This window comes from Polypterus senegalus, chromosome 14 (assembly GCF_016835505.1).
Source record: "Polypterus senegalus isolate Bchr_013 chromosome 14, ASM1683550v1, whole genome shotgun sequence".
NCBI classification, from domain to species: domain Eukaryota; kingdom Metazoa; phylum Chordata; class Cladistia; order Polypteriformes; family Polypteridae; genus Polypterus; species Polypterus senegalus.
This window is the reverse complement of record NC_053167.1, coordinates 74,289,972-74,305,255: the sequence shown is the minus strand read 5'-3', so window position 1 is coordinate 74,305,255 and position 15,284 is coordinate 74,289,972. Positions and strand designations below refer to the sequence as shown.

General features: G+C 37.4%; 1 protein-coding gene across 1 annotated transcript in view; it reads left to right on the top strand.

The window, feature by feature from the left end:
- The window catches only part of LOC120515069 (serine/threonine-protein kinase N2-like), a 130,537-nt gene extending 120,602 nt beyond the window's left edge, over positions 1-9,935 (top strand). The window contains exons 16-22 of the mRNA XM_039735792.1: positions 42-218; positions 403-465; positions 5,571-5,647; positions 6,311-6,453; positions 7,113-7,220; positions 7,869-7,949; positions 8,044-9,935. Of these exons, the coding sequence (XP_039591726.1) occupies positions 42-218; positions 403-465; positions 5,571-5,647; positions 6,311-6,453; positions 7,113-7,220; positions 7,869-7,949; positions 8,044-8,247 (853 nt within the window). The 3' untranslated portion in view covers positions 8,248-9,935. The remainder of the gene's footprint in view (positions 1-41; positions 219-402; positions 466-5,570; positions 5,648-6,310; positions 6,454-7,112; positions 7,221-7,868; positions 7,950-8,043) is intronic.
- Positions 9,936-15,284: the final 5,349 nt, after the last annotated feature.

The following is a 15,284-nucleotide window of genomic DNA, read 5'->3' as shown; positions in this document are numbered from 1 at the left end:
AATCAAACTGAATACATTTTCAATTTTTTTTTTTGTTTTAGCCTTATGTGTGAAAAGAGAATCTTTGAAACTGTGAATAGTGTTCGGCATCCATTTTTAGTTAACCTCTTCGCCTGTTTCCAAACCAAAGACCATGTTTGTTTTGTGATGGAATATGCTGCTGGTGGAGATCTTATGATGCACATTCATGCTGATGTGTTTTCTGAACCAAGAGCAGTGTGAGTTTAATTATCCAAAACTTTGTTTTGGTCATTATGGATTGTTTTTTAAACTAACAGTGTAAGAAATGTTTTGTAATGTTATAATACCATGCTACTAACAATATTTGTGTGTTTGAAATCATGACAGGTTGAGGTGGTGATGTTTGATTTTTATTTTTTTTATTTTTTCCTTTCTTTGTAGATTTTATGCAGCGTGTGTGGTTCTTGGTTTGCAGTTTTTGCACGAACACAAGATAGTATACAGGTATGGCCTCCCCCCACCCCATACATTTTTTTTTAGGTTTTTTTAGGTTTTTTTATATCCTGTTAAGAATTTGACATGTTACATTAGTGATGAATACCATTCTTAAATGTGAAAGGAAACTGGTAACCCACTAGTCTTAAGACAATCTGTTTTCCCTCCTTTGTCTCCAATGTCTGCTTCCCATTTCTCCACAGATGTATGTGGTTTTAGTTAATTATAATTATTCCTTGTTGGATACCGATCAGATGTTTTTCATCTGTAATATGTGCGCTGTTTTGGACATTTATGTGATATTTGGAGATTTAACAGTTTAATAGTGGGGGCTGTGAACGCTACCGACAGTATTTCAAGGAGAAAAAACTGCATGCTCCTGTGTAGTAAGGAGACACAGTAGTTTGTATGTAATGGTCCATATTGATACCATTTTGATTACAAAGAACTTAACTAGCATTATGCATCAACCTCTGGCGATGAATCACCAAAGGTTTTACTTGTGAACACCTCCGTATTGAAGTCACTGGCTGAAATTATAGGTTAACCTTTTTTAAAGTCATTCATTTTTGCTTCTTAAAAATAAAATAAGCCAGTTGCCTCATGCCAGTTGATGACAGTTCTTGCTTCAGCCACTTTCAGCTCCTTTTATTTGCCTTTTTGATCAGTATGAAAGTGTCGTTGAAGCATTTACTGCTGTAAAATTCACCAACTATAATTCTTTCTGTATGCAATCTGTACTTAAAGGAAGACAGTTGCACCTTTATCTTCAAATTCATTGTTGCTGGTGATTTGAATAAGGCAATGTTAACCGAGACCAGAAATACATATTCAGTATTGAAGCAAGTTTGTGTTGCTCTGTATAGCACAGTCTGTGTTAAGGAATACTTCCAAATACAACCAGTCGTGCTTCAGAACTTGCATTGGAAGTGTATGTGGAATTTTAATAGTAACAAATATTATTTTTTAAGAATAAATTTCAAGTGTCTTCAATCTTTAGGAAAGATTGTTTTCCCAGCTGAAGTATAAATATATTGGATGAATTTCTAGTTCTTAATATTTCCAAACTGACGATATGGAAACCTCATAATGCCTCCAGACAAACTTAAAAAAAGAAAAACTAAAGCAAACCACTTCTGTCAGTAATCATCAAAGTCACATTTTGTCAATTTTGAAACATTAATCCTCAAAACTAAATGGATACATTTATGCAATTAAACAAATAACTGGAGCAATAATGCTTTGACTGCAGTCTTATCTGCTAAAGGATATAGGCTTTAATTAATTTAATTACAACAATCCCATAATTTTGTTGAAGGCTGTCCCATTCGCATGACTTCACAGACAGCATAAGTGAGCCACAAAATTGTGTGTGTGATTTCAAGAACGTTTTGTGAAAGTGTTCATGAATAAAAACTCCCTGCTTCGTTGTTTTAGTAGAAAGCAACCTTTGTCAGGACATTCATGGCAGAAGATTTCAAAATTTATGACATTGCAAAGAGTTTTCATTTTGAAAATAACGTAAGATAGGTAAATGAATGAGTAGGTTAACGTATACATGTTTAACTCATCATTATTATGTAGGTCCAGCAAACGCTTTACTCGCTACATATAATCACAAAATGACCCTTATAGATGTACTGATGCAGTAAAAATAGCAGAGGTAGAGCTGAGATAATTCTTTTCCTATTACAGATAATACATATTTACTAAGGTGGCATTTATATACACACTGCCATCACAGGTAGTCCTGAATAAGGTGCCATCTCATGGTACACATTTACACAGGGCAGTTTAGAATGTCAGAATTTGCAGCCGGCCGATAGCAGGATCATGGTGGAGATAAATGTTTACATTGTAAATGTACTCCTGGGTTATTTTTTAATATTATGTATTTTTGTCACTTGATTTTGGTTGGTTTATATTTTCACGCCTTGAAGTTCAACATGCTTTCTCGGTTTGACATATACTACAAAGGAGTATTATTTGTCGGAACAACTTATATACAAAACATATTTACCAAAACAATAACACCGGTGCTGTGTGATATCTGGCTGAATTGAATGTTTCCTGGATCAGCTTAATTGAGAATTTGTTTTATTAAGGAAATAGGTAACAAATAACTATGCCAATTGGAAATCTATCCGTTATCATCATTTTCCTGGTGAGCATTGTAGTAGCAACATGCTAAAGTTTTCTGGCTAGGCTTTCTTCTTCCAGCATCTCCCTGTAGCCCTTCTAGAGAAGTACCCAGATGCTCCCAGGATAGTTGAGATATTGTACACCCAGCATGCCCTGAGTGTCATCTTTGAACCTTTTCCAGTGCCCTGTGCACCTCCTCGTGGAGACATCTAGGGACAACTCAAGTACATGTCCATACAGCATCAATGGGTTTGTTCCAGAGAAACTGGTTCTGTTTCACTGTCCTCACCATAACATGGAAAGTGAGCTAATTAAGCCTACACAGGAACATCACTTCAGATGTTTGTAGTTGTGATCTCAAATATTCTGTCACTATTCAGTTCTTGCAACCAGAGTTAAGGATAGGGATTTAGACTGACCAGTAGATTGAGAGATTTGTCCACAGACTTAGCTTGTTGGCATTCCACTTGCATCACACTTGCCTGCAAACTGTTCCAATGCAAGCAGATCACAGTCTGATGATACTAAGAAGACATTGCCACCTGCAAACAGCAGAATCTCAACCACTTAGGTTACCAAATTAGGTATCCTCTGAACCTTAGCTTCGTCTTATCCTGCGTATGAAAATTATGAACAGGACAGGAGACATGAACCAAAGCTTTTTGAAAAATATTGCTTTCCTTCCCAGTTAGCCTGGCTCATTGTGACTGACCAAGGCAGTTGGCATTGAGTCAGATTTTTCAATGTGTCTACATCATTGTGCATATATTGTGTATGTATGTAGGTTTAATATGTGTACGCATATAGGCCTGTGTTGATGGTAATCGTAAAAGCAAATTTAAGCACAGAGACTTATTTGGTTATTTTCCTCTTTTGCTGCAGAACGTGCTTTAGATTTAGAACAGATCAAAGTATTAAAACAAAGATTTTAAAATGGATTACTGATTTTTCTGGAATTCCTAAATTAGCACATGATGTTTTAAGCAGAGAGAGACCATTTTAATCTGTTTATAGTTTATAGTAATGTTTGTTTTCTGGCTCTCTACTTTGAGGTGTTAATCAAGAAAGAGACAGAAGCAACTGCACAGTTCAATAAAATCTTTAAAAAAATAAAAATTACAAAGACATTCAACTGCACCAAAATGTCCACTACCTAATACAAAAGATTTTTAGGCACATGTGACAAAAGTCTGGCAATTAATGCTTTGCTGTCTTTTGTCTTTTTTTTTTTATTTTTTATTTTATGTATGTGAAACTTGCAGATTATTGGATAAATTCTCACATGTAGAATCTAATCCTGGATAGATGCTTGTGAAACTGAATTTAAGGGAGAGAGGTGCACTTAATGTACAGTCTTTTTAACCTGAAGGCTGTGGCTCAAAAGTGCCAGTTTTTAAACCTACTGTATAATTTGTTGCCCACCTAGTGAATGGCCACTCGTTGGAACTTTTGCTAAAAAATACAATCACGTATTAAAATCTACATTTTATTTTGTGTTCATTTTTAGTTCATATACCTTAAGAATCTTATATTAAGTCTGAATAGCTTTCTTTAATGGAGAACTTAGAAGAGGTGGTTGGATATGGAAGAATATGCGATTTAGGAATACAATTTAACTGTATAATATAAATTGACTAAAGGTGTGTTCCATTTGAAGTCAGAATTTCTGAGATCCTAGTCAGAATTTTTAACTGCCTCCATAAGTTCGATTTCTTACTTTGAAATTCTTACCTGATCTGCCAAGTTCAATTTTGTTTGAATTCAGATTATGACATCAGTCCAAAATTGTGACATGCACCGTAAACTTCTGTGAAAGCTGTAGCATTATACTGTTTATCACCACTTTGGTCTATTTAGGTCTCACTAAGTCAGTCATAGACACACTACTGTCCAACTTCTGTCTGTGGACGTGTTGCTACTGTGTTTGGGTGTGGAAAATATTGTGTAATGTGTTGTTTTCTATTCGTATTTATTCCAAAAAAGCAAACACAAAAATATTTTCCTGTGTTTATAGGGGTTAATCTCACAATACTAATATTAAAAATAGTCATGTCTGTTTTAATTATTAACTGATAACTGAACATAAGAAGATAATTTTGAGGAACCCTTAAGAAATGTAGCTTGATTTAAAGTAAAAATGTTAAATATTTAAGAAATCCAAAATACACATTTTAAATCACATAAATGTTTTTTGTGCAGCATCAGTTTGTTTTCGTAGTAGATCTGTAGATTCAAAGTGTACATTTTTAAATTATTTAAGTATATATTTCTTCAATAAAATAGTTCAAACAGATCTAAATGCAAGACCTGCAGATTTTTAAAACAAATTTTTCAAGTTAATGCAAACACTTTGTAACTTTAAGATAATTTTGTTTTGAAAATTGGTAAATCTATGCCTAATACTTTTCCTGTATCTTAAAACTAAACTCCATTTTCTTAGATAACCCAACATTTTTAACCAAGTTAACAGAAATCAGGAAGGGTTTCTTTCACAAAAGGCCGTTGTGCAGATACTGAGTACTCCGTGTAAAACTGGGAGGATCATGCTGTGGCTTACAACACCACTCAGTCTTTTTCAAGGTTGTCAGAAACCCTAACAGCAGTGTGAGTAGCACAGAAATCCCTTGCTGGTTAGGGTCTCAGCATAGAAATTTGCGTTCCTTAAAATGCACATCTTGAAAAGAATTGTATATTGGTGCCTACTGTTATATAACAAGAAAAAAGTCATTGGTGATTACTCACATGATTTCTCATTATAGCACTTAAATGAATTTAGGGAGGTGAAGTAAGAGTAGTAATTAAGATGATATTTATAATAAACCTGTAAAATTATTCATCAGTTCCTCCATTCACTGACTGCTTAATTCAGTTTTGGAGTTTCAGAGTCGGAGCTGCTTAACCTGATCTACCAAGTTGCACTATGCCAATTTTACTTTGTCGTGTTTTTTTCGCCCCTCCTCTCTTCCTTGTAGAGATTTAAAGCTGGATAATTTGTTGCTTGATACAGAAGGCTACGTGAAGATTGCAGACTTTGGTCTTTGCAAAGAAGGTAATATTAGATAAGCTTTAGGAACAGTAATCTAAATAAACACTGGAAAGACAATTGCACCAACTGAAATTGTGACCTTATGCTCTTTGTCATTTAATACGATAGCCAATTTAAAATGGGGGAACAGGTTTAGTGTAACTGCGCTTTCAGTACACTGTATAGAGTGCTCTGCAAAGGTAACTTTTTTGTTCAAATGTGCACATCTGGTGCACTTTTTAAAATTCCTGTCATGCACAGTCAAACTGTTGACCACTTTTATCTGTTTCCTTTATTCATCCTGATGAATCTATGAAGTTTCTGTTTTTGTATGTAATGAAAATGAACACAGAACACAGCATGTGTTGTCTGAGTCTGTTAGCTGATTGTTGTCTGAAAACAATTCTTAGTAAAATATGCTATAGTTGTACCAATAAGTAATGTATGTTTATTACTGTATATGCTAAAATAATAATGAACATTGGTTGATGTGTCAAAATTAACATGAGAATTCAGTTTATTTTATGCTCATCATTAAAGCAGTTATACCTTCCTAAATAATATACTGTAGTATATACATTTAACACAGAACTATACTGGAACAAATATAATGTGTATCCCTTACATGTTCATAGACACACACCTACCTTCAGCAATGGGACTTTAAGATCCCCTTTTTCTTTTCAGGTATGGGTTTTGGGGACCGAACGAGTACATTCTGTGGCACTCCAGAGTTCCTTGCTCCAGAAGTATTAACAGATACATCATACACAAGAGCTGTGGATTGGTGGGGACTTGGAGTGCTCATCTTTGAAATGCTTGTTGGTGAGGTGAGTATTTGTGTGTTTGCGTATGTGTATAATGGATAATTCCTTGAATAATAAATTCCACTCTTGCCCTTTGGGAAGATATTGAAACAAACACTTGAAGAGAACACTTTTTTGCATCATTCATACAGCTTTATTAATTGCAATATTTTTGGTACCACCTTTAACTATTATAGAGTTACTTTTATTAAAAAATGGCTTAGATAAGAGTTACCTCAAAATAATATAGATATCCACAGAAGTTCCCCCTTAGATTTCCCAGTGTTGTTTTAATGAGTCTATGTAGACAATAAATGAAAAGCTGTTCTTTAGGAATATTTTCTTCAATTGTTGTCTGCATGATGTATAGCCTTGACTCCTCTCAGTAGACATCTTAATGCCAGAAAATGTTTAAAATAAAATTTTCCAAAAAAAAAAAAAAAGTTGTACTTAATGGTGTGATTCAAGCATCTACAGTAATATGAAAAGGACATTTCAGGTGTAATGTAAATGTCCCCATCTTTTAATACATTCTGAGGAGCATTCTTGTTCAGAATGGTTATGACTGCTCTCACACGTATTCTGTAAAGCATCAAGGTCACTCCATGTTAATGCACTTCGTGGAAGGTTGTATCCATTCAGAAGTAAAAGATGATTCAGAAACATCAATTTTGTTTTCTTAGTCTCCATTTCCAGGTGATGATGAAGAGGAGGTGTTTGACAGTATTGTTAATGATGAAGTTAGGTATCCAAGATTTCTGTCTACTGAATCTATCTCCATAATGAGAAGAGTAAGTATTCATGTTTATTGCCAAATTTCCCCCTGGGGACACAGTTCTGTCTATCTTTTTGTATATCTAATAATTTACTTATTATTGATAGAATTAACCTGTCATCAAAAAAAAAAAAAAATCCATAAAGTGTTCCAAGGTAGATGACTCATTCCTGTTCTCGTATGCTAGAGGAGCTAGTCTATCGCTGATTGATTTAGCATTCTCTAACAAGCCCTTAATAGATCTGCCTTTACAAATACAGCTTCTGTTGCGTGTTTGGTCACACTTTAAGGTCATTTTGTTACAACCTTTACTATTTTTAGCTTTTAGTAGACACCTGCAGTATCTAAGGTGCAGCACATTTATATTCCTATAAACATTCTGACTCATCCGCAATCAGAATGATTAGAGAGCTTTTGTGAATGCGCTGGAAGCAGTCAACCATAAGTTAAGTTGTTTGGTTTTGCACATTTGTACTAAGATTTAGCATTGTAAGTTATTTGTTATGCAGCAGCAGTGTGTGCCAAGTACATTTTAATGAATTTAACGCTTTCATTTAAAATCAAATATACCTAAAATGAAACTTAACAACATGTATACATTTGCTATAATTAGTGCTTGTAGATTTTTTTTTTTTAACCCTCCCTTTCTCCTCCGTAATCCAAGCTTCTAAGAAGAAATCCAGAACGGCGCCTTGGAGCAGGTGAGAGAGATGCTGAAGATGTGAAGAAGCATCCATTTTTCAGAGTATGTATAAGGATATCTCTTTTTGTTTGTGCTTATGCATTTGTGTCTATTTTATTTTGAGTATATTCCTAATGTAAATATTTTTCTCAAACAGAATGTTGATTGGAATGGCCTTTTGTCTAAGAAAGTGAAGCCTCCCTTTGTTCCTGTAATTAAAGGACGAGAGGACGTCAGTAACTTTGATGATGAATTTACCTCAGAAGCACCAATTCTCACTCCTCCAAGAGAACCGCGGGTCCTCAGTTTGGAAGAACAGATTATGTTCCAGGATTTTGATTATATAGCAGACTGGTGTTAGGCTTCAGACACTGTGAAACCAACTTCCTGCAACTCACAGAAACACCTCTTTCAAAGAAGAAATATTTTTCTTCATGCCTTTTCCTTGCACTCTGTGCCATTAAAGGATTTTTATTTTTTAAATCTAATGAAGAATTTTTATATTAAAAAAAGCAAAACTCAAAAACTAGACGGCCATTTCCAAACTCTTAGAAGTGGCTTAAATATGGCTCATGCTGATTTTGAATGGTCTGTGCACTGGGAATATTGTAACAAACATTACACCAATTTTTGCAAACAGAGCCACCTTAAATGATTGATCATGCATGGGCACATTGACTGTTACTGTAAACCCAGTAATGTGTCATCCAACTTTGTTTTTGTTGTTTAGCCTTGGATTTTAATCATTTTTGTAAAGGCCAATGTTCTACATTAAAACTTTGGGTGCTTTGGAATTTGAACATATTCTCAGATATGACAGTGATATTGACTACTTATATTCATATATCAAAGCCAGAAATGTACTTTTATTCAAAGTTTAGATAACTAGAATTACTTTTTTAACACTAGTACCGATTCTTGCCTTGTAAATTTGTATTTATTTTAACCTTTTAAAAATGCCTTAATTTTATTAGATTACACCAGATGAGCTTCCACATAGCCAAGAGGTACAGAAAACCTACCAAAGCTGTTTGCCAAATAGTCACAACCAACAGATTTCTTGACTGCTTTGAATTTGGCCTTCGTCAAAGCCTTATTGGAAATAATGACAAACTAGGCAAGTAATGTTGATGTCCGTCATGCTTTGCAGTCCCATTTTTATTGAGCATTGTAGCTTGTGGGACTGTATTGCACTTTAAGTACTACAAGCTCACTCGTGTACCTAAAGATGTTCTGTTAAAGTAACTGTTACATGCAAGGTTAGTTTACACTCTTAGAGGGGACGATGATTTCCCGTGTCCCCAGCAGCCATTGAAGAGGTCATGAAGTGCCCATTTGCATCTGAATCATAGGGTCACTGAACTTCAAGAGTGATTATCTGAAGGTAAAAGTTCTTGGGGAGTGGTTGGGGAATCCAGAAGTAAGTGAATGTAAATATTTGACTAAAGTTTAAGGTTATATTTGTTATATAATAAACAACAAAAGTGGTGGTGTCTTTGAAAATATTGTATGTTTTGATAGGTAATGTAAGATATTTGGATTTTGCTACAAGCATTAACCCTGTACACTAGCACAGTTCAGACTTATTTGAGCACTTTTATTTAAGTAAGTTATGTTGTCAAAGTCAAATATTCTAATGGCTAGACAAATCTTTCATGCAGTTTGTGATGTTGTCGTAAGGGATCTTTAAAGGACAGACCGTTCTTTTCTTGCATATGACTATAAACTGTTTTTAAAAATATGACAATACCGTGTTTGTTCTTTCCATGCCACCAATGTACATTTGCTAAATACCAAACTTTTGGAGTCTTCAGAGATATGGCCTGGCATAATGTATTTTTTGTTTTAATCTGACAAAGCAATTGTAGCTCAGTAACTAAATTTGTACAGAAAATATATTTTTTTTATAGCAAAAATCACTTAAGGGTAAGAGGGCAGAAATGTATGTATACAAATGAGCAGAGAGCACTAATTTTATCTTTGTAGTTTTTACATGATCATCTTTTTTATTTCTAAATAAGAAAATAGGTTGTAAATATGTTCTTTTTTTTCTATATTTTTTAAAAGTGACTGCTTGAGCACTTTAAGAAAGATAATTTAAGAATGGTACACTAAATTGGCATTTTCTGTGTGCTGAAGAGGTTTTACAAAGAAAATTGAGTGTTTTTGCAGTCATTATGCATATCATGAATGCACAAATTAAAAAAAATAGAATTTATTGCATTGCTTCATTTTTATTTTTTATTTATTTTTTTTGTGTAGGGCTCAGTTCTCCCTCACCAACAGCCACGTTAGGTCCAGTATGTAACTTTACAAAAAGATCCAATATTGAAATGAACACCAGCAAGGTAGCTTAGAAAGGCCTAGTAATATGTAAATGTAAATGGCACAGAATTTTACAGAAAAGGAGTAGCAGCTTTACAGCCTGATTCAAAGTTCTCTAAGTGCTGCACAGTTAGATCCCCAAATGCTGATCATCTGCTATTTCACTGTTGTTACTGTATCTGTTGTTAGGCCAATGAATGTGGTGTGCAGCCCAAGCCTCCTCAGACCAGGGACTTACTACTGGAATGTTCACCCATGCAGTGTTAGCCATTCTCACCAGCCCTGGATTTCTCCCATGACAGAACTTATAGAACAGAATAGACAGAATATATATATTAGTGTGTGTGTATATAAAAAAAAAAATTCATGTGCTGACCAAAGTTTGCTACTGTTCTGTGGTTTACAAGAAGATCAGTGAGCATTTGCTAAGAGTTCTGAGAGGTGCGAGTGTACTAAGCTAACCTGCCTTCGCCTATGATAGGGCTTCATGTTCAGACTTTGGCCTTCTCACTGTTCTATAGACTCGTAACTCATGCCATGTTTTTTCTGGAGCTCATTTCCAAAGCGTAGCTCTTAAACTCTGTTAACAATGGACATTTAACTCAGTTTTCTGAAAAGCACACAAAGCAATGGATTCACACACAAATTAGCATAAAACGTCAGTTGCTTATGTGCTGTGGCTGCTGTTGGTGCATGTTTGGCATCTCTGGCAGCAGTGGGCACCTCAATGGCCAGCAGGAATGCATGGTGGGCCAGCTTGCCTGGCCGTCTTCGCACAACACTCTTGGGCGGCAGTGACAGTCACAGTGTGGCACAACATGGTTTGTACCTCTTGTCATCATAAGTGGTGCTCCCCCCCAGGCAAACACTGCTGTAGGCGTATCAACTACACAGACGTGTTCAGTATCACAGTCCGCTGGGGACTGATCAGCTGATGCTGGTACCTCACTTTCATTTTCGATATCCATCTCCTGATCACTTGCATCAAATTCCAAGTCTGACAGGTTGGTCTGATTCAGCGATAATACGTAAAACGTCCATGGAGTATTTTAATCTGCACATTGACTTTAGTCTCTAGCCAGATGTTGAAGCCATTTTAGAGGTTGTTTGCTTTTCGCTGCTCATGCACACGCAGGGTATCGAGGTCAAATCAACAAACCTACTTCTCTTTCCTTCTAGCAAAGATAGTCAAGCGAAAACATTAGGGTGAGTGTTGTCATAGTTTACAGCCGATTACTGTCCTCTACCCCAGAATCCACACACTTCAAAAGTCGCCACTTGTAGTTTGTTCAGTATGTTCTAATCTGATTCATCAGTACCAACCACATGCCGTAGTCTGTCTGGAGTGATGTTTGGCTCCTGGACACACAGCAATAAAACAAACCATTCTAAGTAGAACCCTCATTTTTTTTTAATGTCCTGAAACAAAAAAAAAAAAAATCATACAATGTCTACTGCTGTACAAAATGTTGAAGCTGTTGTGTAATCAGGAATCCATGATACAGATTGAGTACAAGTTGTGTTTGTGCTACCAGTGAAGTTTTCTTTCAAACGTCGTCATGTTTAATGACAAAGGGCATCAATCCTTGTGATTGATTGTAACTTTGGATATAAATGGTAATATGGCAGAAGAAAGCAGAACAAGTTGTTTTATGTACTCAATTGTGACGATTGTGACAGTGTAGCTGCTTGTGCGTTTTGATTACCAGAAATACAGCTTTAAGGAGATCAAAGAAGTAAGGAAGTGTTGCAGAAAGTGCTGAAACCAAGCAAAGTAAAATACGCAGTGAACAGTTGGCTGACTGCATTGAGTACCAGAGAAGCTTCTTACATCTAGGATCCTCCGTTTGTTTCTCATTCTGTTATCTACTTGTAAATCCACACAACATGCAAGGCTGTGCAGTTCTGACCCCTACAAGCCCAACTGACCCACGAGTATGTTGAAAAGCGTGAGGCTCTAGATGTCCTGGCATGCCACATAATTTGAGTGTTTCTCAGAAGTCGTACGTTCACTGCAGGTGGTAATGCACAGGGGAACTGGAGTTGTGTAGTGCAGGACTGATAAAATGTTCTGAATGTAAACTGGCGGTAGTGAGACTTAGTATTAGTGCAGTGCATTGTGAAGATGTTCAAGTGGTTGAATGGTGCCATCTTGTGTACATAAGGAAGAAACATTAATATTTCCAAAGTATGGAATTTAACCTTCAATGCCAAGGGTCGATTTATTTCAAATGGGGGTAACAGCCGACTTGTATCTGAGTGGATCCATCAGTTTCCAGCTGTCTGGAAATGAAGCAGCTTCTGTATTTTCTAGTTGAGTAAGATGGGGGCCTCATCTTGGTAGCCGATGCAAATTGAGTCATAACTGCGTAACGGCCGAGCCCTTTACTCACACCGGCAACTACACAACCAGGACTACTGACTTGGCTAACCTGAGGATCCTCCAGATAATAACAAGCCGTACTCCTTACAAACAGTCCTTCACTGACAACGACAAGATGGCAGATTTAACAGGGGAGCAGAAATTCATCTTCACTTCTCCTACCTGTAGTTCTGAAAAGACTACTGAACTGCATCTTGTAGAACTCCTGGGCAGCCCTGTAGCTTCATCTGCTGATGATCCAAGTTGAGTGGACTTCTCTTGAAATGGAGGTGCTAAATAGACACCCAAGTTCAAACAAAGAGAAGAGGCCTAATTCAACACAATAAGAGCCCTACAAGCAGACACTGGCTCTTTAGCTGGAAGTGACGTTATCAGAATAACCAGCTGCTAAAACTGCGCTCATCTCTTCTTTCTCTGAAAGGTAAAAACAGATGAGACTCTCGCTGTGGCCCACAACGCTGAAATCCACTCTGCCAAGCCACGTTCTTTGCCAGGGACTGAGCCCAGTCTGAGAAGAGCGAGAAGCAGCCATTACTTCCAGAGGCATCTGAAGACTGCTGCATCCTCTGCAAATTCATAAGGAAAAGCATTAAAGAGCCTAACTGAGAAACGTAGCGCACTCCACAGCCAAAAACATGGAGGCCACTTCAACACAAGAAGAATCCTCCACTTGAACCTGAAGCAACAACAACAGCAGCAGAAAACACCACCCAATGTTGGCCATCATCCCTAAAACTGTCTGTCTGGAACGAGGTGCGTTAGAAGTCTAAAGAGCCTCTTCTCTGTTCCATGGTTGACCGTGTTGTGTCCCATTTTCTGTGTCAGACGGTGCCCCTCATAGTGGTGGGGACAAAGACATGTTTTGTTTTTTGTTGTTGGATTTACCGCTCTGCTCCACTGTTTCAAATTACAAATCTGATGATGTGATTAAAGTGCACAGTGCAGACTTTCATTTGAGGGGATTTGTGTACGTGTAGAACTGACAACCCTTCTTATACACAGTCCTCCCATTTCAGGCCCCCATAGTATGTGTGTGTGGTATGTATAGATAGATGGGGGGACCGACTGACCCAAAAATCCCAAACCCCTAACGAATACGACAGAGTGAGGTAAGGGAATAAAAGTCGCATCCTTACCAAAAGTAAAACCCAAACCTACAGTGCAGATTTAAATGGCCTCTTCACCTTCTTTGTGAACAACAGGGTGGGTGACAACAAAACTCATACTGAAGAACTGCATACTTCACTTTCATCCACAAGATGGCAGCAGAGGCTGCACAATGAATTGACTTGCAGTGCCGTCCGCCCCTCATTTCCCTTCCAGCTCCCTGATGTGAAGTGTGCAGATGGCGATGACCTGAATTACCACTGACGATGTACACAGTCGGCACAAGCGGTGTGGCAAAGCGTGTGACTTAGCAGTGCATGCAATGAGTTGCTTTAAGCAAACACAAAGTTTTAAATAAAAAAAATGTTCAAATATTTTACTATGATTATGGAAAATATAAAGCTTACAAAGTATCCACAGGCTACAGCCGTGACAACTTAAAACAAGTCAGAAAATGCAGACGGGGCCTAACACTCTGGGCACTTTGGTAACTTGCATGACCGTTTGAGCATTTTGTGTTTACCACAGGAGTCCCATTTAAAAATACCACCGTGCAGAGAATACAGTCAGATAGGCCATTGTAAAGTTCGCTCTGTCATTCTAGATGTCACCACAGCAGACTGCAAGCCAAGTGCTGTGCCAGTGGCAGCGACGGCTGTGTGGGAGTGTTGGGGCAGCTGGGGTGGATTTGAATTCCGCTTTCTTAAACATTTCTGAAAGTGTGTGTCGTACCCAAAAATTATCCAAAGAAAGACCAGTTCCCCATCTACAGGGTGGGCCATTGATATGGATACTCCCTAATAAAATGGGAATGGTTGGTGATATTAACTTCCTGTTTGTGGCACATTAGTATATGTGAGGGGGGAAACACTTCAAGATGGGTGGTGACCATGGTGGCCATTTTGGATCCAACTTTTGTTTTTTCAATAGGAAGAGGGTCATGTGACACATCAAACTTCTTGGGAATTTCACAAGAAAAACAATGGTGTGCTTGGTTTTAACGTAACTTTATTCTTTCATGAGTTATTTACAAGTTTCTCTTTGTTTACAGCCATTGACATGTCGCAGAGGTTAACACGTGAGGAGCGGATAGAAATTGTGTTGATGTCTGGTGAACGCAGTAACCGGGTCATTGCAGCAGATTTCAATGCAAGACACCCTACGAGACCACCCATCTCCCATGCTACAGTTAGCAAACTGCTTGCTAAGTTTCGTGAAACTGGTTCAGTGTTGGATTTGCCAAAATGTGGACGCATGAAAACTGTCACTAATGAAGAAACATCAGTGGCTGTCCTAGCTTCATTCAGCAAGAGCCCACAGCGTAGCACTCGCCGCATGTCACTGGAGAGTGGCATTAGTCGAACATCCCTTCGGCGGATATTAGCTACTCACAAATGGCACCCTTACAAACTCCAGCTACTGCAGCATCTCAACGAGGATGACCCAGATCGGCGCACTGAATTTGCAGAATGGGCAAAACAAAAATTGGAACAGGACCCTCAGTTTACGCAGAAGATTTTGTTCAGTGATGAGGCAAACTTTTATGTGAATGGTGAAGTTAACAAACAAAACCACCGCTATTG